Source organism: Seriola aureovittata, chromosome 7 (assembly GCF_021018895.1).
Source record: "Seriola aureovittata isolate HTS-2021-v1 ecotype China chromosome 7, ASM2101889v1, whole genome shotgun sequence".
Classification (NCBI taxonomy): Eukaryota; Metazoa; Chordata; class Actinopteri; order Carangiformes; family Carangidae; genus Seriola; species Seriola aureovittata.
The window spans coordinates 15,547,517-15,571,124 of record NC_079370.1 but is presented as its reverse complement, the minus strand read 5'-3'; the positions used below and the strand labels follow the sequence as shown (position 1 = coordinate 15,571,124).

Genomic DNA, 23,608 nt, shown 5'->3' with positions numbered 1-23,608 from the left:
TGTTATTGAGAGGGATTTTGACCCAATTTTCTTACATGTTTGAACCTATTTATTCACCAATTCCTCATCTCTAAACAGCAAAATAGGTCATCTCACCCTAACCCATACAAGCCATATATTCTCTGATCTCCCATCCTTAATATTAAGGTATTATTTACATTAGTCAACCAGCAAACAGTATTATCATCACAAATACTGTCATGGTATTGTACGGTCATGCAACTAAAACGGAGGCAAAGTTGTCTGTTAGCCCTTTTTAAGGACGTACAAGAGATATTTGTTGTATATACTGTCTCTGCTTTGTTCTTAACTCCCTCAGCCGATCATGTAAGAGAAGCCCGAAGAAATGCAGAAAGAAGCCACAGAGGTCTTTGTAACAACTAATCACAAATTCAGATGTACAGTTCTGAGAGAACTGAGCTAACAATAGTCTACCTAGCTACAGAGTTCCTCTGCATGTACGTCCCATCTAAAACACAAACTACCAAAACTGATTTTGTAACCATTAACATTGTGATTAGACTGTCTGATTTTAAAAAGTCTGCTTTGAAATCACATGCAAAATAGCATGTAATATTGCAAACAACCGACGTTATGTCAGAAAATCAAAATTTGAAAATAAACAAGAAACATAAAAAGACAATTTTTGAATCGATAGCTTCGTGTACTACACTGCAACACTGGAGTTAATACAGATGCATCTGAAAAGCATATGCCTATACTATAGTCGTATTGTAGGGGGTGTGGTGTTTATGTTGACGCATATTGCATGTTTTTTTTTTTTCTTCCTTGTTCCAGGATTGCCGCAGGTCAGGTGTCAGTGGTGACATGGACTTCTTGTCAGCATGGATTGTGTCTCCTTCAGCACTACCCTTTCTCTGTCTCATCTGGGGTAAGAGGATCAAATGTCACATGGACCTATCATTGCAGTAACTGTAGCCTTTTCAGGTCTCATTCATGTTGAGGTCATTCAGCTGAGCAGTTCAACCTTAACGTTATTGAAGGCTAAAATGAATTTTCAGTAACGCATAATAGCTTTAATAGGTTTACAGTGATGGATGTGCTGTAAATATAAGTCAGTTAAATGCACCCGGTTAATCTCATACTGATCTCTTAATCTTATACTGTGAAAATCGCGTTTAAGGTACTGAACTGCCTTACTGTGGCATCTACATATGAATCTGTTTTCATGTTTGTTTTCTCAGCATCTGTGCAAATCAGACATCAGCTAGCAAATCAAGGTGCTGAACAGGACCAACTGTTCACATCATGGCTGTTTCCGTCCTCTGCTGTTATTGCTTAGTCAAATAGGAAACCAGCAGCTGCAATCTTTTTCACCCACTTTTGTTGCGTGAGCATTCTTCCTATGAACAGGACCTCAGGTAGAAAGGAACATTTTGTTAATTGGTTTATTCGTGGCGAAGTGGAAACTCAAGGTTTCTTAGGGTATTAGTGTTTCACGCAAATAACATGCTCTGAATACTGCCTCAGCTGTAGTATGGCCAGTAGGGTTACTCCAATGCAACCATTGTGACTGTTCTAATGGGGTTGTTGTTTCGTACAGTTTAGCTCAAGGTGAATCTGTCCAAGGAGAGTGGGAGTATAGCGAACACCTATTTTCACCTATGAGTAGTAATTTAGAAAATAAGTAACACCAACATAATTTCACTTTTGCTACTGAGTACTATGCTCACTGTATTTCCTCACTAGTTTCCATGGTGATTACTACAATAATTTCTAGTTCAGAAAACTTAAGTTATCTGACAATGCAGTGGAAAACACGATACTAATATACTACCTTATGACTGGGGAGGAGGATTTAGCAATAAACAAACCTTTTCATCAAAAGACATCTTTACTGGTATATGATGGTATATGAGGTGGCTGCTGTAGTAAGTGGCAAAGTGGTAAAAGATTGTCTGGAAAGAATCTGCTACTCTTAAACAACATATTCATCTTAAAAAGTAAGAGTGAATGTGGAAATAAGAATTGAGAAGCAAAGTGCATACTAATTGTAGGCATCCACTCCTGAATAAGGAATGGTGATCAATATTTCACGGCAGATATTTGACATGCAAAAGCAGGAAAGCGCAGGTGTAATTAATAACATGAATTAATGATGGCTGCAGTCCATTTAGTTCCAACACCACGGTGTCGTACATGCGTGCTTTCTGGCATGGCTTACTCGGGCACTCAAATGCGTCATTATTACCTACACTTGTGCAGGTGAAAATGTGAATCAGTCACTTCATACAGGCCTGTTTCCCCTCTTCCTTTAAAGCTGTAGTAATTTGTATTTTTATGTCAATACTGGGTCAAAAATGCTCACTGTGACAAACTTACAAAGGCTTTCCACCTGTCTCCGAAATTCACCTTAGTCTTATAGAGCGTTTTAAGCATCTTTTACTGTAGTTCATTATTTTGGTTTTATGCCTGCTTTACTGTTTTGGTTTAGTATCACTGCTGTCATCAACCTCATTTCCAGGTTTCCAGTTGCAGAACGCAGCTGCTGTCAGCGAAAAATAAGAAATAAAAATAAATCCCTTCTCAGCACCTAAAGACACACAGAAAATCAGTGACTTATTGTAACATTTAGCAGCTAAAGAGCAACTTTTTCCCCCAGGAGTTGGTGGAGTCCAAAACAGAGCAAAACGAAGAGTGAATATTGGACTTACATCTGCTCCAGAAACATTACTCCAAATGAATACTAATGTTGTTCCGTGTTTGCTGGACGTGCAGGGCAATTGCCTGTTAAAACATTCGCTATATCAAATTTAGAGGGTGATTATATTATAAGTCAGTGTTGTGTTTACAGTTTGTTCTGCTGCCCCCAAAATGGCCAAAAAATAATGAATATTAATAGCTGAACACCACGGTCGCAAGTGGCAGAAATACAGGATGATGGCCGTTGATGTTAATGGAACATTGAAATCCCAACTGACTCAGTTGGTCCAAAGACATACACATTATCATTAGGCAGCCCTACTGAGATTTAAGCGAGTGGTGGATTCAGACCTCAAGCAAGAAATAGCAAACATTATTAACTTGTTTAATTTAGTGCTTAGACCATTAAAATGTTTATCTGTGATATGCTAAAATGCTGCGTAACAGTAGCAGAAGTAGAGAAGAGTCATTAAGTAAAACTAATCCAGTAATACCAGTTACACAACAGAATCTAAAGTTTGCTAACATTAGCTAACCATAGGCACCATAAGCTACTAGGTAGGCTAAAACTGTAGCAGCAAAACACCTGAATGTAATGAGTAATGGTTCGATTTACTGATTAGGAATTCAACTGGTTAAAAGAGCAAGATTGTGTTATTTCATCATCTAAAAGTTAAATACTCTCACTCACTTTCGGACATGAAAAGTCTTATCACATTATATTTTAATATGGCATTTAGTATTTCTGTATCTCAGAATAATACGCCATAATCCTATTTTAGCAGCCACTATAGATCACTGTTGAGTATTCATTTATGTAAACTGTATGCAAATGTGCTCCAGTGTTTGGTTGTTTGTATGCATCCTCTGTAATGGCCAATCTTGCCCTTCATATTTGACGTGAGGTGACTGGTTCAGCCTTGATCCAAGAGCTCTGCCTCTCACTCATGTTGTCAGACACAACAGAGCATACACTTCACAAACAACTTGGTCATTGCTTCAATGAAGGTCAAGATTCAAACAGCCTTGCTGAATCAGGCTTGCTTCTCTGTGGGGCATTGTTTAAATGAGATTCACACTTAGATATTAGGCACTAATTGGAGTATGCAGTTGCATTTGGCTCCTTGAACTGAATTTATTCATAAACCCCTATGTATAATAATCATATAATCCTAGCCCCAGTGTTAGAAGCTCATAGGTGGTCTGCTGTAAGGTTACCTTCCCGACTCAAGCGCTTCGCACCACAGATGTCACCTAAGAGCCTGGCTGAAGGATGGCCAACCCCACCTATGACAAACAAGGGGGATTAAAGTGATAATCATTACTCTTCCCAGGAGGAATTAGCTGGTAGGACATCGACATTGAAGAAAAACCGCAGGTGAAAGAGGTCTCTGATACCCCATGCTTTTTTCCTCCCAGTACCCTATCTGCATAGCCGAGGGGGGATTTAATTCACAGTAATTACTTTATTGACTCATTTCAGGGCCGTATCACTGCAGTTTCCCATCAATAAAACATATGCCAGGATGAATAATGTGGCCAGACACAATGGGGTGACTTCTCAGACAAAAGACACAAGCCTGCATCCCTGTGGTGTATGTTTATGTCATGCTCCCTCTACTCTACTCTTTATTTCCTCTCTAACACTCCTCACACATATCCACCTCTTGTTCATGTCCACCTCTTTACATTAAATCCAATCACATCCCTTTCCTGCTCTATGATTCCACTCCAGCTGCTTTCCTCCTTCTCCTTTTATGTCTCCAGGCACGCAGGCCCAGCAGGCCTTCAGGACTGAGCCCAGGAACCTCACTGTGCGGATGGGAGCCACAGCTGTGTTGAGGTGTGAGGTGCTGCGGGCCTCAGGGACTGTGCAGTGGGTGAAAGATGGCCTCCTCCTGGGACCTCAGAGAAGCCTGCCAGGCTTTCCACGCTACAGCATGATTGGAAACCCCAAGAGAGGTAAACAGGGATACTCACAGAATATGGTCTATGGCCAGGAAGTTTATGGGTTTGGTAAAGAATAAAAAAAAAATGTCATAAAAACAATCAACTCAGAAGATCCAGTTGAGTGGAAAAAGATAAATAACGCCAGTCAAGAAGCTGTGTAGGCCAGAGCATGAAAGGGTAACTGAAAGTATTGTGTATCAAAGAAAATAACACAATAACAGATGGCAGTATTAAATTAATCCTATATACTTTATTATTTTTTATCCTATATATATTATTTATTTTCTTGTTACATATTTCATATGCTTTTAATTATAAGTGCAGCTGACAGTTCAGGAAGCATCCAACAGTCCAGCTTGATGTTGGCTACTCTAAAAGTAAATGAGATGATGTTGTTGCTATCGCTTCAAAGTGCTGTAATAAAGCAACACAGACATTACAGGAACCTTATGGCACACATGCTCTCTATACGGGAAGCATCTGGGACGGAGGAGGTGATGTGATTGTCAACAGCCTCTCACACATCCCACTGTCACTCACGTATAAAGACAAAAAAAAAAGGAAATTAAAGCAACAGAGTGTCAGCAAATCAGTGAAATGTGGCAGGAAATAAAATGTGTTGCAGAATCTGCACCACAGTCTATAAAAAGTAATAGCCAATTAGAAGGCAATCCCGAGTAAGAGAAGAGCATCTGTTCATGATCAGCCCGCAACTAGACAAGCCGCACTTCACTGTTGCACAGTGTGGGAGACTGCCAGTGACACACGAACACTGAGAGACGCATAGATGCCCATGCCCACACTGTTCATTCTTATTAATGCTGAGAGTTAATATATAGAAACTAAAGTATTGTTTGTCAGTTGATTAGTTGTCAGTGAGCAAATTACAATAAGCATTATAGCAGGTACAGGATCGGAAAAAAAATCTTGCATCTTTTAACATCAGTAACAAAAAAATCAGAACATGTACACCAGAACCACAAACACAAACCAGCTTTTCAAACACTCAAGAACACACTCGGGGATAAAATATCCAGGAAAAGAAACGGCAAACTGCAGACTGATGTATGCAATCACTTAACACTGCACAGAAATAGCTAAATCATTTAAGATGACACTTGACTGCACTTGTTACTCCACCAGTTTTCCACTGATTGTCACCATCAGCGATATTTATTGATGCTTAAAAAAGCCTGAAATCACACATACACACGCACAGGAGACGCCATTACTGATTCCAACATATACTTACAGTAGATGTAGCACCCTTGGTTTCCCTAAGCTGCTGCAGTAATGTAAATGTGTATCGACATGAGAGTAGATGTAGAATTTCAAGCATTTGTAAAGACAAACACACACAGAACAGTAGAAAAAACAGCTTCAAGGCACCAATAAGGGAGTTTTTCTTAATTTATTTATAGTAATTGATCCACCAGGTATAATTCAGTTGTAGTACATGGCATGTTGCCAGTAAATCGGGCAAAACGTAATTATGAATGAACATTCATGAAGACAATGTTCACATGACATCATATATACTGCAACTATCTTAGCTTTCTTAACCAATATCAAATATGTATATAGTGATAAACCATAGTCACACATGAATATTATCTCAGCCATTTGCTGGGATTTCTTCTATGTGTTATGTTGGTGGTAAGTTTTTATTAATAAATCGTCTAAGCTTTGGAAAAGTATTTAATTATTCTTTACCCTTAATTTAATACTGAACAGAGCCAGAAAAAGATGTGCTAAAGACCACTCACCTGGGTCACACCTGTCAAGCTGTGTGAATACTTTTGCTCTTTTTTTAAAAATTTTTTATTTTTAGAAATAATGAAGCCTTAGTAGAGCATACTTTGTATTGAATCGGTTTATACCAGTTATAATGACGTAGCACTAAACATATGACGATATAATGTACAGTAAGATAATACCCGGTTTTCAAGTTACAAAACACAAGTGAGAGGATCTATATTGATTGAAGTTGGCTGACTGAATGAGGCAAAGAAGTTGTCTAAATGAAGATCAGCAACTGACACTGGTTAGTTTTCACTTTCCCTTTCCGTTAGGATTGACCTTTCCCAAATAGCCTATGTAACAATATATATTCTCAGCTTTAAGGACAAAACACTAATTCAGATTTGCAGAGAGGAGAACATACTCTGCTGCAGACATAATGGCTATGTAGATATACTATAGCCCAAAATTTTGAAATAAATACAGGGTAATGGACAAGTAAGCAAATCACGTTGCAGCCATCCACCATCTCCCCTACCATAAATACACACTCTCTGCAACTTGATTGCACTATTTGTGAGTAATTTCAGGAAAGAGGAATATGATTAATAACTTCAATGTCTCTCTCTCTGTGCGCTCAATGATAACTTGGATGTGAAAATTGCTTCTGGTTGGTGTTAATTATCTTGCCAGCTTACTTGACACATGCATTTTTAGGCCTGGGTGGTTGTCAGACCAAGATACTATTTTGCACATGTTAGTAGGCTGTGAGCCAGAGAATCAGGAGCTGGAAAACCAACACTGAACATCATCTAATCCCCACAGGTTATGGCAATGCATCAAACAAATCAAGCCCTGTTGGCAGGGCCCATCTCAGAAGAGAGATACAGAGAGAAGGACTCTGCCTGGCATCAATTAATAGACAGTTTATTCAGTCTGCGTTGTGAATCCGCGATTGGATTTCATTTACCATACTGGAAATTCATGCTGAAACAAAATGTGTCTGCTATGAGTGTAGACAACCACTTGCATGTCAGTGCAAATGCCTGCAGCAGGAGGTTCTCAGCAAGTGAGATGTTTTCATTCCACGGAAATAAGAAAATAGTCTATTTTTAACCAAATCAAACACACAAACATCAGTAGCAGAGTATATTACTGTACTGAATCAAAATGCCAGGTTGTCAATATACAAATTGCTTTGATTGTTAATTTTCCCATTTCCAAAGTTGAAAATTGCCAAAATTCAGACACTCTGAAATCAACACAGATGAGAAAGTACCTACAGGAGGTACCTATTATTAATATTCAGGTGTGTGAACAAGAAAACTACATGAACCCCTCCTCTACATGTATTCAGTGTGCACATCCTTATTACAGCATAATGTGTAACACAAATAATTGATCTCTCCATCTCTATTCCAGGACAGTATCATCTTCAGATTGAAAAGGCCCAACTGGAAGATGACGCCACCTATGAATGTCAAGCGGGCCAGTCAGAGAGCAGTCACGCACTCGTTTCCAACACAGCCTGGGTCAACGTGTTAAGTGAGCAAAACCCTGGAGTTTGTTCCACAGAGGGGATGTGGGGGCTTATAAACATGTACTTTTTTTGCCAGAATGATGAAATAATGTATGTAATAAGGCACAGTGAGTGTCCTCAGCACTTCAGTAATATGCACAACCTCTTGACCGGTAATCAGCATATAAAGAGCTGTTAAATATTCATTTCTATTGATAAAGAGCTTTAATTTGCTTAAGATAAGGCAGTTGCATTTGAAGCAGGGCCCTTGTTACAGTAGAACTCAGTGCTTTCCTTCAAATGCAAATCATATTTGATGCACGTATGGACCATGAAGAAAGTCGTAATTTTTTGTAACTTTTCAAACATTTATTTCTTTAACAAGTACTATGCCATCCCTGCATGTTCCAGCAGCTCCATGGCTTTACACAGCAGCTGCACAATATAAAGTATCAGTACAGCCTGGATTCCCTGGCAAGCCTCAGGGCGATCCATGTCTCTCCCTTGCACAGGAATAAATTATAACAGGAGTGATTGAAAAGTTCCTACTCAGACATGGGGTGGAATAGATGTAATTGTGCAACTACATTAGACCACCTGTTGTCACTCTATAACAACCAGTATCTCTCTCTCCCTATCCCTCTTGCTTGTGGGAGCGAGCCCATATGTGGCAAGGAAAGGACTCTAAAAGAACCTTTCTTCTCCAGGCGCAGTTCATTTACTTACATCCCCCTCCCCATTCTCTCCATTGCACAATTTCTCCCTCTCTTCCTCGCCTTCAAGCTTTCTCTTTGGTGACCATGGAGAGGGATTTTTTATTTTTTTTTTTTTTTTTTTGGTGGTGGTGGTGGTGGTGAGGGGGGGTTGCCGTGGCAATTCTAGCGGCCTCTCTCTCCTCTGGGAAGAGAGCAGGTTTTTCTGACATCAATGGGCTGGTAGGAGGGATGGCGGGTGGTGTGGGATAGGAAGGGGCATAGACTGCAGACGTCTCCTCTGAAAGGCTGCGCTCTGTTCTACACTGCAGCAGTCTCAGGTCCTACAGCAGGCCTACACCTGCAGCCACAGCAGGCTTGACTCCCACATTTATTACCTCTGAAATGCCTATTGCATGTGCGCCCACATGCACAAAGTCAACACAGTTGCCTGTGGCTTTGTCGAAAAGGTCAAATTGTGTGGGAATAATGTTCGTGTTACGTCAGGGTTTAGTGGTAGTTGCATTTAGCATGACTGAAACCTACTGCTGCCCTGTGCTGTTGACATGCTCAGATCTGAATCCTCCCCACACATCACAGCCGGTGTTTCTGTTCAGCGTCTTGGGAACACTTTACAGCTGTTGACAGTGTAAGATGAACAGTTGCAGCTGTACAGTTGCAAAGGGCAAAGAGTGAAGCGACTGATTTAAAAAAGCACATTGCAACCTTGGTCCTAAAGGGTCATTTGTTCCACCCCACCAACTCAACTGATTCAAAATACGTGACTAATCTGGGGCTTGATAATGAGCTGATGAATTCAATCTCCTGTTAGTGCTGAACTGGGACTGGAAACTGTGCATCCTTTTGAAGAGCACTGTCTCTGATGAGTTCCCCACGGACTTCTCCATCACTGAACTACAGCTCCCAAGGCCCCACACCCCTGGCCAGTCAACCATGGGCATATCCCATCAAGCCCTGCGTCAAATCAAAACACTATAAACTCTTTATGAGGAGATACAGTGGGGGGGGGGGGGGGGGGAATGCGAAAACAAAACAGAGATTGCTGGTCGTATAATTGGATTCTTGGGTCAGAGGGAGTGGTATAATGACTGGCTAATTCAAGATGGATCACCACAGGCAGTAAATAGCAGGGATGGAGGCAAAAATGTCAATAAGCCCCATCCATGAGCTTACAAAGAGATGCTTTCAAGACATTTCCATTGGTGCAACATAACTCCTGTGTGTTTTTGCCTTCCTGCAGGGCTTAGATAGGGGATTACCGCAATAGGCAGATCAAGTGGCACTGAGTAATCCATGACAATAACAACCTCTACCCCCTCTGCTGAAACCCCCTCCTCTGCTAAAACTTACCCCGCACTGTGCCCGTCACATACCTGACACATCCTGTGTCTCGGTTTATACCATTAGCCTTAGCATTTAATCCTGTTAATGAACAACTCTCTCCCTCACCGCATTGCATGCCTGTACAGATGCCTCCTGCAAATGTTCAAAACGGTTATTTGATGTGTTCTGGTTTTAGACTGTGTTACTCATTCAGTTGCCATAGTTGGGTCTTACAGAGATATGTGTGTGTGTGTGTGTCTGTGTGCGCGCACGAGTGTGCCCATGTGTGTAAGCTTATTATCAGTGTTGGTTGGAGGTTAGAGGACATTTTAGGAACCAAGGCTATGGTGAGGTTTTGCGGTAGCTAATGAGTTTAGCACTTGAAGAGTATATAATGAGCCTTCATTTTATGATTCCCTGTTATGAATAATGGAACAACTTATAAATGGGGGCACAAGCAACGTAGAACATGGTGACTTTATTCATCCACGTTCACAAAAAGTTCTGACAGTTGCCCAAGATATAACCCCATCAGAGGACGGAGTGTTATACACTGGTGTGACGGTGCGCATATTACACCACCAGACTGATGTTACAGTGTCAGGGTCTTTACAATTAGCGTGGGGGAAGTTCTGCTAAACAGTGAAATGAGACAGTGCTTTTAATTCTGTTTTGAATCTATCATTAAGGTCAATTGAGTCAGTTCAGACCTTGGTTGTGTAAAATAGCTTCTGTAAATGGTCATTTGGGAGATGAATTCTGATTAATAAGAATTGAACTGTTTTGTAATGGACCCAAAACCAAAGGTAAGAGAGACATTAGCGGTGGGACAAGGAGGAGGTGTGTGTGTGTGTGTGTGTGTGTGTGTGTGTGTGTGTGTGTGTGGGTGGGTGAGGGATGATCGTGAGGGGTGGGGGGTCTTATTTCTGTCCTAGACACCTGCTCCACTTCTCCCCCAGAACAGAGGAGACACAGAAGGGAAGGGAGAGACAGAAGAGGAAGGCTGAAAAAGAGCACTGTTTCTCAGGCTTTCATTGCCAGAGATCACACACCTGAGACCTACGTGTGTGTGTGTGTGTGTGTGTGTGTGTGTGAGAGAGAGACAGAGAGTGTGTGAATGAGTGAATGTGTGGGTTTTTATGCATGAGAAGAAATGCAATGTGTGCAAGTACATGTGCCTGCATGTGCGGTTTCAGCCAATCGGTCTTTGTCTTCCACAGATAAAACTGATGAGTTGTGTCTGTCTGGTGTTGAGAAGTCTGACCTTCTGGTCTCCATTATTTTTTTTAATTCAGCATAATACGCTTTTTAGAGACTGTTTATCCTTTGGGCCTTCTCTGATATTTTTGCAGAGAATCAGCTAGGTACCACATGTTAGACTGTGCACACACGGACGCCTGTTTTTAGAGTGAAGTGAAATGAACGTAGCTTGTCTGCACATTCACTCACCTGCGTCTGTGTTTTTGTGCGTGCAAATCTGCATGCACTGTAGACATTTATGTAGAGTTTATCTTTGGGTGTTTGTGTGTAAGGGAGAAAAAGAGAGTGTGTGCATCTGTATGTGAATGAGAGAGAAAGATAGGTGGAAAAAGCTGCTTATGCATATTGATGTGTGTCTGCTAATCTGCTTCTTATCTGCCTTATCCATCCATCCGTCTGTATTTGTCTAATGAATCGAATTTTGCGGCTCACTGTTTCTCATCTGAACGGCAGGAGCAAGTCTTTGCCTATCTATTTTTGTGTTCATATATGTGCCTTAATAAGAGAGATGGAGCTCGGAAGCAGAGGAGGAGAAACAGACAGGGAGACAAAATGAAAAAGCCGACAGGCAAGTAGACAAAGAAGGGCAGAAAGAGTTAATTAAGAGAACAGCGTGTTTGCTGTCTGTTCTTTCCTCTGAGTGCACGTCTAGTAAATTGAACATAATATGTGTTTTGTTGTTGTCCACATGTTGAATCATATTTGTACAAATATGTATGCGCATCTAAGTTCAACCTGACTTGGCTGATTGGGTCACTTTCTTGCCTTAGTGGACATGATGGATGATTGGCTGTAATTCCCAGTCCAAGCTGGAACACACCTTCCCCTGCTCTTCTGCAATTTAACTGCAGTGGTCAAGAAGGATAGTGTGGGGATGGGTTGGAGGGGGTGGGGGGTGCTCCGGCTGCTAGAGAGGGATGATGGAGTGAATGAGAGATAAGAGGAATGGGCCAGCATGAGCGAGCCAGGAAAAAATTAGATACCTGCCTGCCTCATTTGCGAACATATCATTATTCTTATTTTAGGATTTGTTAGGCTGCCAGACACTCCTCGAGCACAACAAGTGATGCACTTATGTGAATCGTGCGGGCCTGAGTAGATTGAGAGTGCAGGAGCTGTCAATAGATGCATGGCCCAGTCATCTTCTCAGGGAAGAGGGGGGAAAAACAAACAAATGCATCTCATTATTGCAGTGTGCGCCTCTGCAGTGCTCTGGGTAACCCATCACAGTCCACACAGATTCAATTGCTTCTTTTAAATCAGTTTGAAGCTGCAGCCACATCTCATCTGTCTCAATAGCAGACTAGGGCCAATGGGTGGCTCTGCACACAGCAACAGCTCCTCCTAGTGGCCAGGAATTGGTCACATGTGCCAAAAGGGAGAGGAGAGGAGCTTAATGGCTGGCTGGTTCTCTTGCCCGTGGTCCAGCTGTTTACCCTCACATTAGTAGTGGATTTATCCCAAAATTCAGCGGCAGCTATCTTTCTGGCCTTGCTCTCCTCTGCAGCCTATCTTTACTCACTTTTTGTTCTTGCCATATCCCTTTACTTCTCTGCCTCTGAGTCTTTGTCTCTCTCACACAAACACATGTAGCCTTCCTGTACTTTCCAACTCCCTGCTCCATCTCTGAACTCACTTGCACTTGATCTCTGATGAAAGCAAAACAACCTCAACAGTAACCATAGTTTCTAATGCTACAGGCTCACCTGCTCACTACAAGCAGGCACAATAGATGATCAGGTTTCTGTAGTGTGTGCATGATTAAACTGATAGCCTCGGTAAAAAGTGGCTCACAGATCTGCAGAAATCTTTTTGATGAGTAGTTGGTGACAGATTCCTCAATTTACTGCCAAACAATTTTGGTCCCTTGTGTTAAAAGCTGTGGGGTTTTTTTGGGGTTTTTTTTTTCTGGAATTCCTATTTATGGTCAGATAAAAGGATTGTAGAGTAGAACAGTGGAGAAGTGAAGACTGCTTTGATCAGCCCAGAAAGCACATATTTAGCTTGGGGGTGATCTGAGAAGAGAAGTGTTTGGTGTTTGCTATGATAGATTAGCATTGGATCGGTTTCATCACTATTTCATCTCTGTATTCTCTTCTTGTCCACAATTTGTATTCTAACTCAACAGAACATCAAACCTCGTTGTAGTAAATCACTCAAAACCTGACAGCGTGACACTCCAGTCTCTCCCAAATGTTTCAAGTGCTTATTATCATATCATTGCGTAAGTTAATATCTATCTGTGACATTAGCAGCCCTACTAACCCAAAATGAGTGTGGTGAATATTAGGTTACCGATGTGATAAACATGAAACTTGAGCTTTTTGTTTCCCTCTTACAGTTCCTCCGTCCAGTCCATACTTTGAGGGGGATATGGCAACACCTTGGGTTGCAGGGAAGACATACACCGTCACTTGCGTTGCCCCTGAGGCAAAGCCTATGGCTGAAATCACACTTTATAAAGGTGAGTCACCCTTTCAACAGCACTAAATATGACAGAGATGGTCAGCCTGACATGCTGGAACAGAGGACAACAGCTTTTCCGATATTCTACATACTAGGATCTCCATATGTCGCAACCAGAATATTCAAACATAAAAACATTGCAGAGGATAAAATGCAAGTTTAGTGAAGATTTCTTATTTCATAGTCTTCGGATGGAAGAGTTGAAAAGAGCAGGGTCTGTGTGGGAGGAAATAGCCTGAACATTTGAATTTCCATTTGCTACTGACTTTACAATTGCATGTACAGTCGATGGATCACAAGTTCCCAGCTGTTCACAAAACAGCTGCAATTTCCCCATTTTCTGTTTTTACCTTTCCCTCCCCTGTCACACCTATTATACTGTACATTCCCGAAGCAGAAAGGGAGAGAGAGAGAGTTGTTCTGTTGTTCTCTGCAGGTGTGAATTTGTCTGCAGGGTTGTTCTGGAGGTCTGAGACATATTTTTTTCCTTGTTAAAATGTACACCTTTATTGTTTTCAGGAAGATGTCGTTTTGTTTTGGTCATATTGTGATTTGATTCAAATTTAAAGACAGGCTGAGATAGTGGTTGTTACCTGTTACTGTACCACACACAGACGCACACTGCGCACACACAGATACACATATTTGTTATATTCAAGTGTTTACCATTCCACATGAGAATAACACTGATGTTGCTGTTTCACATGAACAAATTTACACACAGTATTCTCCCTTTTTGTGCTCTTTCCCCCCATTGTGTCTTTTAGATGGAGTCAAGCTGACAGGTGCAGAGTCTTTCATCATGTCTGGCTCAAAGGATAAGCTCCTGAACACGCATGCTGAAGTAACGTATGTGTTCGCCCGCTTGCCAGACTCATTCTCCTCACCGACCTGCTCATTCTCTCCAAGTCTTGTTTCCCTTGTTTTCACCCCGCTCTTATTTTCTCCCTCTGTCTTAGTGAGTACAATGAATTTCTGCACACAGCACACTGTTACTTGGCACAGTGCGATTGAATTAGTTTCTGTCAAATGCACAAAATTACATTCCAGCAGCGAGACAGATCCGATCCTCACCGGTCCGCCAGGTGCCTATACATTAAACAGGACCATAGATTACTTTAATCCTGCTTGTCTCCTCTGTGTCAGAGATAATAACCTCTTGTCATATCCTGAGATAACATTGGTACTGAGGAGCTGCAACGTTGTTCAGCTCTATTGCAGAACAGCCAAGGTCTTAAGCAATATTGATGCTCCTTCCTCATATTCACACTGAGCGTACACAGCAGTGGGCCGTGTGTGATTGTTACGCTTGACATTGTACTGTAATTTGATACAGAAGACATAAACTGAAAAAGTAAACTAGCATAAATCCACTGCAGAGAAGCGACTAGTGGGTCTTTCAATGTACATCACATAGAGTGCGTGTTTGGATTTATTGTCACGTGGCTCATGCAAGTGGCCAGACACAGAGGTGGGAGAGTAAGTTAGCATATTTACTCAAGTACTGCACTTAAGTACAGTACTTTTACTTTAGGATTAAGATTTATAGAAAAAAGAAAGAAAAACATATGATAAGCTAATGAAATACAATACATTGGTAAAGATTACCCGAGTGGTTCCCAACCTTTTCGGCTTGCCCTTACAAAAGTCACTGTCTAGTTGGAGCTCCTGGTCACGTTTCGGATGTCTGTGAGTTGTTAGCAAATTCCCCCTCTAAAATTCTCACATGGTTACATTGAAATAACTGTTCAAATTATCCAATACTTCACAAAAAGCTAAGAGAAAAATGACTTTGTATAGCAAAACTTTTTTTCTTCTTGCTATTTAAGTGCTGCTCACATGTTGATGCATCAGTAAGTTACTTCAGTAGCATTTTGACTACAGGACAAGTGCTTGTAATGGAGTATATTTAGTAAAGGATCTGAGTACTTCCTCCACCACTGGATGGACATAACCATGATGTGATGTTTTGAGCTTAAGCACTTTGTATGAGTCAGTAAAATAAGTTTTTCATCCTTCTTTGTTACTTCTCAAAGAGTCACCGCTCTGAGCTCTGACAACGGGAGGCAGCTGGTGTGTCATGCCAAGAACTCCGCCCTTTTCCGGCCTCTGGAGACCACATTGACCATGAGTGTGCGCTGTGAGTGTCTCAACGTGTCTGTAAACTGACAGTCAACACCCCCTCTCTTTCAGAACACACACACACACTCACGTACAAACACATTCAACCACACAGGAACCCAACCTCAGGGAGGCCCAGGGGTATCCGGCCTTGTGCACTCAGTCTGCGTTAGCGGTCCAAGGAGAAACATTCAACCTGAAGGCAAACTCACACCTACTTCAAGAAAACATGAGTGTGACTGCCTCCACTTCACAAGGCTGCCTCTGGTGGGCTCAGATTGATATGACCAAAGCAGGAGGCTGATTTCTTACTGTAAAAGCATGTTAGTGTCCGCAGCAGGGGCTAGCAATGTAAAATCATATGATACCCTGCAATTCAATTTGAATTAGTTTAGTTTAGAGTTACTGTTTTATTCAGTAGCAGTATTTACACCCTCAGTCTTATTTCCCTCATGTTAACCAAAACACATAAACCAATTATTAGACTGAATGAGATGGATTATATCAGCCAGGCTTCAAGTACTGAATTTTTTAACAATATTATAATAACTAATATGAGTGGCTAAGTCCACCATGGTTAATGATAATGAATCCTACAAAACTAGCCCAGCAACTTTTGTGCTCATCAGCTCAAATTAAATTTCTGTTTCAGGCCGGAAGGCAGATTCTGTTTCTTTTTCTTTCATGTTATTATCACAAAACTGTGCGACGTTATTTAATAAAATTGTTACAGCAGCACACAAAGGTGAGTTGACACATAAGCTGTCTCTGTCTCACGCTGCATTTGCAGTTCCTTTTTCCTCTTATTTGTCAAGGCAACAATGAAAGGTGTTTTTATTGAACGCACAAACAGTGTCTCACTACTACAGTAGGTTTAGTATTTTCTACTCTGTTGATCAGTTGAAGTAATTGATTGCTTAGACCCGAGAGTCTACCCACCTGCTTCTCCCAGGCCTAAATCATGTTGTTGATTAAAGTGGAGCAGGGCTGCTGACACCTTCAGCAGCCAGCACTTGCTCCAGCTCTGCTGCTGTATTATCCACAGGCTGACTAGACACCTTAATGTTGTCTCTATCTATACTCCTCCACATTAGACGCCGCCGCTGCTGTTTTAACAATCACCAATAACCGTGAGCACTCCTCCCTTCCTCTCTATCTCCCTGCTCTGTATTAAACAACATGGGCTCCGTACTAAGTGCTAATGTTGCAGAACTTGGGACCACCGCTGCAGTCTTACTCAGCATGCCAGCCCATCAAAGCCAGCGCGGTGGCCATTTTCAGCCAGCCAGATTGTTAGCAAGGTGGCAATTTGTCATGCTGGCCCAGGGTCTGCAGTCTGCTCTCTGAAACTGATTGCAGCAATAACAAAGGCCCGTCCTCCTCTAATTTATTTTACTGCGTATATTTTATTTAAGGAGGCTGTAATTTATTCATATTTCACGTTGCCTTATTACTGTTTGAACATCTGTTATTTTGCTTTATGGACTGGATCCAGCTCACTGCTCCCTTAATACTTAATGCTTTCATCAGATCTGGACCTCTTATACCACAGTCATGTTGAATGTGCCCAATTTATTGGCCTTGCCTCAACAAATAGGGATGCTCCCTAATCAATTGCCAAAAGTGTTCTCATCGCAGTGCAGTTGCTTTTTTATGTTATCTTATTGATGGTCACTCTGCCCCCCTCTTTCTGTGAGTTGCTACATCCTTTTTCTTCCCTCACCTTCTCCTCCTCAGTTTTCTATTGCCCTCTGTGCCATTCCCCTTTTGTCAAGTGCATTTTTATTTTTGTCTCTCATTTCCTGGCAGTCCCACCACCTCAGCCTCCAGTTATTGTGGGTCTGGAGAGAGAGGAAGTCAAAGCAGGGACAATGCTCGGGTTGGAGTGTTTGTCTCATGGTGGAAACCCCCTAGCCACTCTCCACTGGACCAAGGTTAATCTTCTGCACCATCTCTTGTAATAGACTGTCACACAAAATGAACCATTTTAGTTCAAGAAATTGCAGTGAAGTTATCCCATTATTCATAGCTTCTGTCCTTCATTGACTGCATCATATGGGACTGTGCAGCTAACATAATTCTTGACGCTGCCTTTTTGAGTTTTACGTGTTCATCCGTGTGTCAGAATGGAGAAGTTGTGTCTACGACTTGGGAAGAGGACGTCGTTGTGCAGAAGTCCAGCAGCATCCTCAACCTGATGATCACCCCTGCTGACAACCAGGCAGAGCTGTGCTGTGAGAGTGTCAATCTGGTGTCCCCATCTCCTCTCTCCGTCAGCCGCAAAATCACTGTGCTCTGTGAGTGAAAATAATGCTTATGGTGCACAGCGCTGGAACACACACACACACACACACACACACACACACACACACACATAAAACCCTGGCAGGACTCACAGCAATGGATTATTAAGGATATGGACATGAGGCAGAGGAATATAATAAGAGTCTTACCTCCAAAACCAATTCTTTTGCTGTCCCAGCACAAATTCTAATGCTAATATCATTAATGAAACTAATGGTTATTATGGCTGCAGCCCATATTTCCGATTGCCTCCAGATTAGTATCACGCTCTTTCATAGCTGTTACACTAATTTAGCTGAATTGCTTCAATGCACAATCCTGAGGCAGTAAAGCCTACACTTTCTGCGACAGTAACGCCCATGGTTAATAGATTATACTTTTCCCTCTGAATATAAAATGTTTGTTTCAGCAACAATAAAACAAATAAGAATTAATATTCAGCAGCCTTGGTGCACTGAGTCTAACAATAGCATGATTTCCACTACAGAGCCAGACAATGTAAGTCAAAGCTCTAAATGCTGTGTGATTGATGCGCCTATTCTATGAAAATATGATTTGAATTAGAATCGGCCCTTGCGGGAATCTCTTGCTCATGTAAAGGTGGCTGAAGTTACTCCAGTGCTCCTCTTTTACTCACCGAGCCCCCAACCAGCCCCGGTGCCATGCCTCCCAGTCATCCATTCAGGGATGTTGGAAATGCCTGACTGCGCTCTAGGCACTGGTAGAAGCTGGAGGGCACAGAATACGCCTTGCTGGTGTAATGTGAATATGCCTCTTTTACGTTACAGCACCTGCTTAATTTAATGTCTTTGTGCGTAGCATGCACAAGCGGGATGCCACACACATGCAGGATAGACACAAATACCTTAAGATTTACATACGTGACCCCTCCCTCCCCATGTCTGCCAGTTCAGTCCCCAGCCTTTGTATTCCCCCGAAGGCTTTATGCAGCTGCGTCACTTTGCCTGTAGCTATTGTACCCTGTCTCCCCCTGTGGCTGAATCGAAGCAGACTTTAGAAACCACATTGAAAACCTCCTGAGAAAACAAGTTGCCACTCAAAGTGATTTTCTCTCTCAGTCTTGATACAGCTCTATGTCTCACATCCAAAAATAGTTGTGCCGCCACTGTGATCAGAATTGGAAGCTGTTGAATGTACTATTCATGGGGCGATATTTTTACTGACTTGTCTTTGTATGTTTCTCCTATGTATGTGTACGTGTGTACATCAGTTGAGCCTGCAGAGGTGATGCTGTTGGGTTCATCCACGGCCATTGCAGGACAGGAGTTGAATCTGAGCTGCTTTGCCTCCTCCAGTAATCCCCCTGTTCAGATTCGCTGGTGGCTGGGCTACAAGGAGCTCAATACCACGGTTGTCACTATGGAAGAGGTGAGACTACACAGAATTCAATTTGCACAAAGCTTAAATCCATCTGAGCAGGTAGACACATATACACACTATAAAAAGGACAGAGAAAAACTATATATGTTTTTGTTTAGCTGTTGTGAACACAAAGCAGAAGCCATGAAAAATGATTTACAAAAGTATAGCTTGTCAGTCAAACTTGCCTTTAGGGTACCATTAAAATACCTCCCATTGAATTAAAAGAATCCTCAATATGAAATTTGACCTCATGTGAACCTTTATAGATGAAAGAAAATGGTATGACCATGAGCGCTCTGTGAATAGGCCGGCTACAGCTTTGCAAATGAATCAGCTGCTGATTCCAAAAAGAGTATTCTGCTGCTCTTCCCCTCTTTTGTGTATGTTAATAAGATCAAAGTGAATAAAAGCTGACACAGAAGATGAGCATTATTAAACAAGCTCTTTATTCATCTGGCAGCAGCATTTTCATTTGATCTTACACAAGGCACTCAGTGTGCTGTGTGCGAGCTTTAATGCATCTGAAACAGTGTGAGGTTAATGAAGACTGACGCTCCTGTCCAGTGTCTTTGTTAGTCTTTCTGACTGTGGCTTTTACAGTAATCACCACAATAATAGCTTTAATAACCAGATGTGCTGCATAGGCATGGCCACCATCAGGCAGGTGCAAAATGATGCTTTGCTTAATTTATGCAGCACGAGCGTCAGATGAATATGCTTATTTATCACAGACCACCACATCAGTTATTACAGCAGCTAATTTGCCATCTGTATTCGCCAAGACAAACCAGAGTGGGTTGTTTTTCTCTGATTTTTTTTTTTTTTTTTTCCTTTCTCTCTCTCTCCTAAGACTGAGAACGCTAGAGATCAAGGATGTCTGTCCCCCAAACTGAACTGTCATATGTGCTTTGTGTCTGTAGGGAGACAATGGTGGGATGACAACCATGTCCAACATGACCCACCAGGTCTCAAGGGAGGAGGATGGATTGGAGCTCACCTGTGAGGCGTTCAACAAGGGCACACACTTCTCCAAGACCCAGATGATCAAACTCAGTGTTTATTGTCAGTGAGCTTAGGTCTAGTTACTTGAAACAATATTTTTTTTTTTTTTAAATCACTATGGAAAATGAGATTTTATTTTTTTGCATCTTAACAAGAACACATCCAACACGGTTCAGGAGGGGTCAGTTGTAGTTACAAATCTTCACAAATATAATCTTTTACACAGAATGAGCAACTATTTTCCGAGCCGGCTTTGTCATGTTTTCTTGTTTTCAGTACACTTATCCAAATTGAAATTCTTCATTATAAAATGTATCGATGTCAGCTCTGAAGCAGGTGATGTTCTGTATATATAAACAACTGGTCTGCTAAATGCGTATGCTAACCGAAACTAAACTAAAATTGTGGAAAATATTCTACCATATTTCAAACTTTTGTTAATCATTTTTATAACAGACCCCCCTCAAAAGGTATGGCTTGAGGCTCCTCCTCAGGATGTCCCCCTTCATGCGGGCACCAAAGTCCGTCTCGTCTGCTTCTCCACTGGCGGGAATCCCACTGGGACTCTTACCTGGTACAAGGTTAGTCTGTGTCTGTATGTCTGTGAGTCTGTATGAATGTTTTAGTCTGTCTAGAATACACACACTTTTCTGTGTAATGTCCTTCCTGTGTTAGAATGGAAAGCCAGTGACAGATGCGCTGAAGCAGACGTCCTTTGATCGAGGTGTGGCTCGAGAACTGGTCCTGGTCCTGACGGCAAGTGACAACATGGCTACCTATCGCTGTGATGCCACAAATGAGGCAAAGAAGAGCATCTCTGCCCACACTGAGCTTATGGTTTACTGTAAGTTAGACCAGAGCTCCAACGCATAATAAATACAGCCTAACCTTTATTCCACTTTAACTTTCTTAAGGAAAGAGCGCTGTCAGATAAATGGATTTGATATAATAATATTTTATTCTCTTCATCTTGATATTGCTGGTGAGTTTATTTCTTGTGTACTCCACGGTTTCCAGTTACAGCAATAAATATGGCGATCACAGCCAAACAGGAAGAGCTCCATCGGGGTCAGATGCTTACACTGGAGTGTCAGGCTGGAAGCAGTAACCCCAAGGCCAACATCTCCTGGAGCCTGGGTCCCCTCAGGTTTGTCAAGGCAGTGGGTGGAAAGGCAGACAGTGACAAAATGACATGGTTAATTGAGTCTGAATGCCTGATGTTTATCTTGTTAAATGTGGTAGTATTGGGGATTGTTTGGTGAACTTTAAGTCCCCTGTTGATTGGATTTGCTGGATGGGATTTGCGTCTTAGGTTCCAGGGAGCGGAGCAGCAACCCGAGAAGGCTCAGTATGGTGGTGTTTCAGTGCGCAGTTCTTTATCCCTGATACTGAGCTCACAGCATCACAACCAGAAGGTCATTTGCCAGGCCTACAGCCCTGTGCTCGCTGAGGGGACCAACACATTCTTCAAACTCAATGTGCTTTGTAAGTGGATGGTGAATTGTTTGTTCGTTTCTTTGTTTCTTTCTCTCTCTCTCTCTCTCTCTCTCTCTCTCTGTTGGCGAGTGACCAAGAGATGTGGTTTGCATAAATCTTAAACGATGCATAATGATGATCTATAATGCTGTGGATGAAAGCTGCTTTGCTTTGGGTCCTTTTGCACAGAATTGCCAGCGTACAGTATGTGTGTGTTTCTTTGTTTACTGGAAACCTTTGTTGTGATTTGTGGGTCCGTTGAGCTCTGCGGCAGTGTGTCCTAATTGTGCATTTGCTTTGCTGCATGGCCATGTTTGCCTTTGATGCCATTTCACAGGCAGCAGCCAGCCACTGTTTCAAAGCTTGGTACTGTGTATGAGCATGAAGGAATGTCACTGTGTGTTTGTGCGGAGCTGCAGTTGGACAACAGTACTGTCACTCGTCGTTTTAATGCCTGTCCCTCTCCCTCCCGCATTGCCTTACTCCCCTGTCGCCTGAGCGTGTGAAGTTAGTTAGATCTAGAATTATTGGTGGGATGTCGACTTTCTACTGGTTTGACTCTCATTAGTGTCTCTTACTTCTTTCATGCTCAACATGTTTTGTGTGTTTTTGAGCTCGTTCTTGCTGTTTCTTGTCAATCTGTGGGCCTGAGTTTGTATCCGTGCCTGTGCTCATGTATTTTTGGTGTAAATCCAACGTACTGTAGCTGTATTTGTTTGCTGTTTCTGTGTTAGACCCACCAGAGTTCAGCCCTCACCAGCCAACGCAGGTCCAGGTGGTGGAGGATGACATGGCAACCATCCCACTGCTGGTCTCAGCTAACCCAGAGGAGGTCTCCTGCATTTGGCTGCACCGCAAGGAGGAGCTGGTCAAAGGTGATCCAGGGCTATGTGATGGCTCTATAAACCAGGTCCTAGTTGAGCTGAGCCAGCAAGTAAGCACTCAGCTCTGCCATTCAGGGTCTGAATAAAACATGGCAGGTTAGCCAGCATGGGACCCTGCCAAATGTGATTCTCATTATGGCTCTAATGTATGCAGTCTAAATGAGGATTGCTGTCTCCCTGAATACAACACAATGGTTCTAAACCTGGCTTCTCCTCCAGGCCGGTGTCATCAGGGCCCTGCTGCACCCACTCTCTTTCTCTGTTAACTCTTTTAGCTTCATCATACACCGACCCCATCATAAAATGACTGTATCTTGAATGTAGAAACCCACCTATTACATTTTGAGTGCTGTGGTACAGAAGGTGTCTCCAACGCCACCTATTGTTGGCGTGATGTGGGAATCCAGCCAGGCCAATCAATAATGCAGGATTAGATGTCACTTAGAGACCGGTGGCCAGAGGACATGCGGTTGATGGGCGTGTAATGAATACTTAATTTACCATTGGTTTGCATGTGTGCGCATGTGTCTCTGTGTGTGTGTTTGTGTGTGTTTTTGTAAAGAGGGGTACCCGCACTACCACTGGTCGGATGAGTACACGCTGGAGATCAAGAATGTGACGAGGAAAGATGCCGGAGTTTACTCTGTCACGTGTTCAAATTCTGAGGGTGTCAGCCAAATCTCCATCATGCTGGATGTTCAGTGTAAGATCCTGCACACAGACACATGCATCTTTCCTCCCACACACATGCTCTGATTTTGTCAGGTTACCTGGGTACCCTGCGCTTCATGTTGAATGTGGTA

At 42.2% G+C, this 23,608-nt stretch overlaps 1 protein-coding gene across 1 annotated transcript in view; it reads left to right on the top strand.

Annotated features, from left to right (window-relative positions):
- The window catches only part of nphs1 (NPHS1 adhesion molecule, nephrin), a 38,508-nt gene that overhangs the window by 2,186 nt on the left and 12,714 nt on the right, over nt 1-23,608 (top strand). Inside the window, exons 2-17 of the mRNA XM_056380724.1 lie at nt 799-892; nt 4,432-4,626; nt 7,777-7,899; nt 13,511-13,633; nt 14,403-14,484; nt 15,672-15,775; nt 17,566-17,690; nt 17,882-18,053; nt 19,292-19,449; nt 20,364-20,505; nt 20,902-21,026; nt 21,121-21,289; nt 21,463-21,592; nt 21,758-21,930; nt 22,656-22,796; nt 23,368-23,508. Coding sequence (XP_056236699.1) covers nt 829-892; nt 4,432-4,626; nt 7,777-7,899; nt 13,511-13,633; nt 14,403-14,484; nt 15,672-15,775; nt 17,566-17,690; nt 17,882-18,053; nt 19,292-19,449; nt 20,364-20,505; nt 20,902-21,026; nt 21,121-21,289; nt 21,463-21,592; nt 21,758-21,930; nt 22,656-22,796; nt 23,368-23,508 — 2,167 coding nt within the window. The 5' untranslated portion in view covers nt 799-828. The remainder of the gene's footprint in view (nt 1-798; nt 893-4,431; nt 4,627-7,776; nt 7,900-13,510; nt 13,634-14,402; nt 14,485-15,671; nt 15,776-17,565; nt 17,691-17,881; nt 18,054-19,291; nt 19,450-20,363; nt 20,506-20,901; nt 21,027-21,120; nt 21,290-21,462; nt 21,593-21,757; nt 21,931-22,655; nt 22,797-23,367; nt 23,509-23,608) is intronic.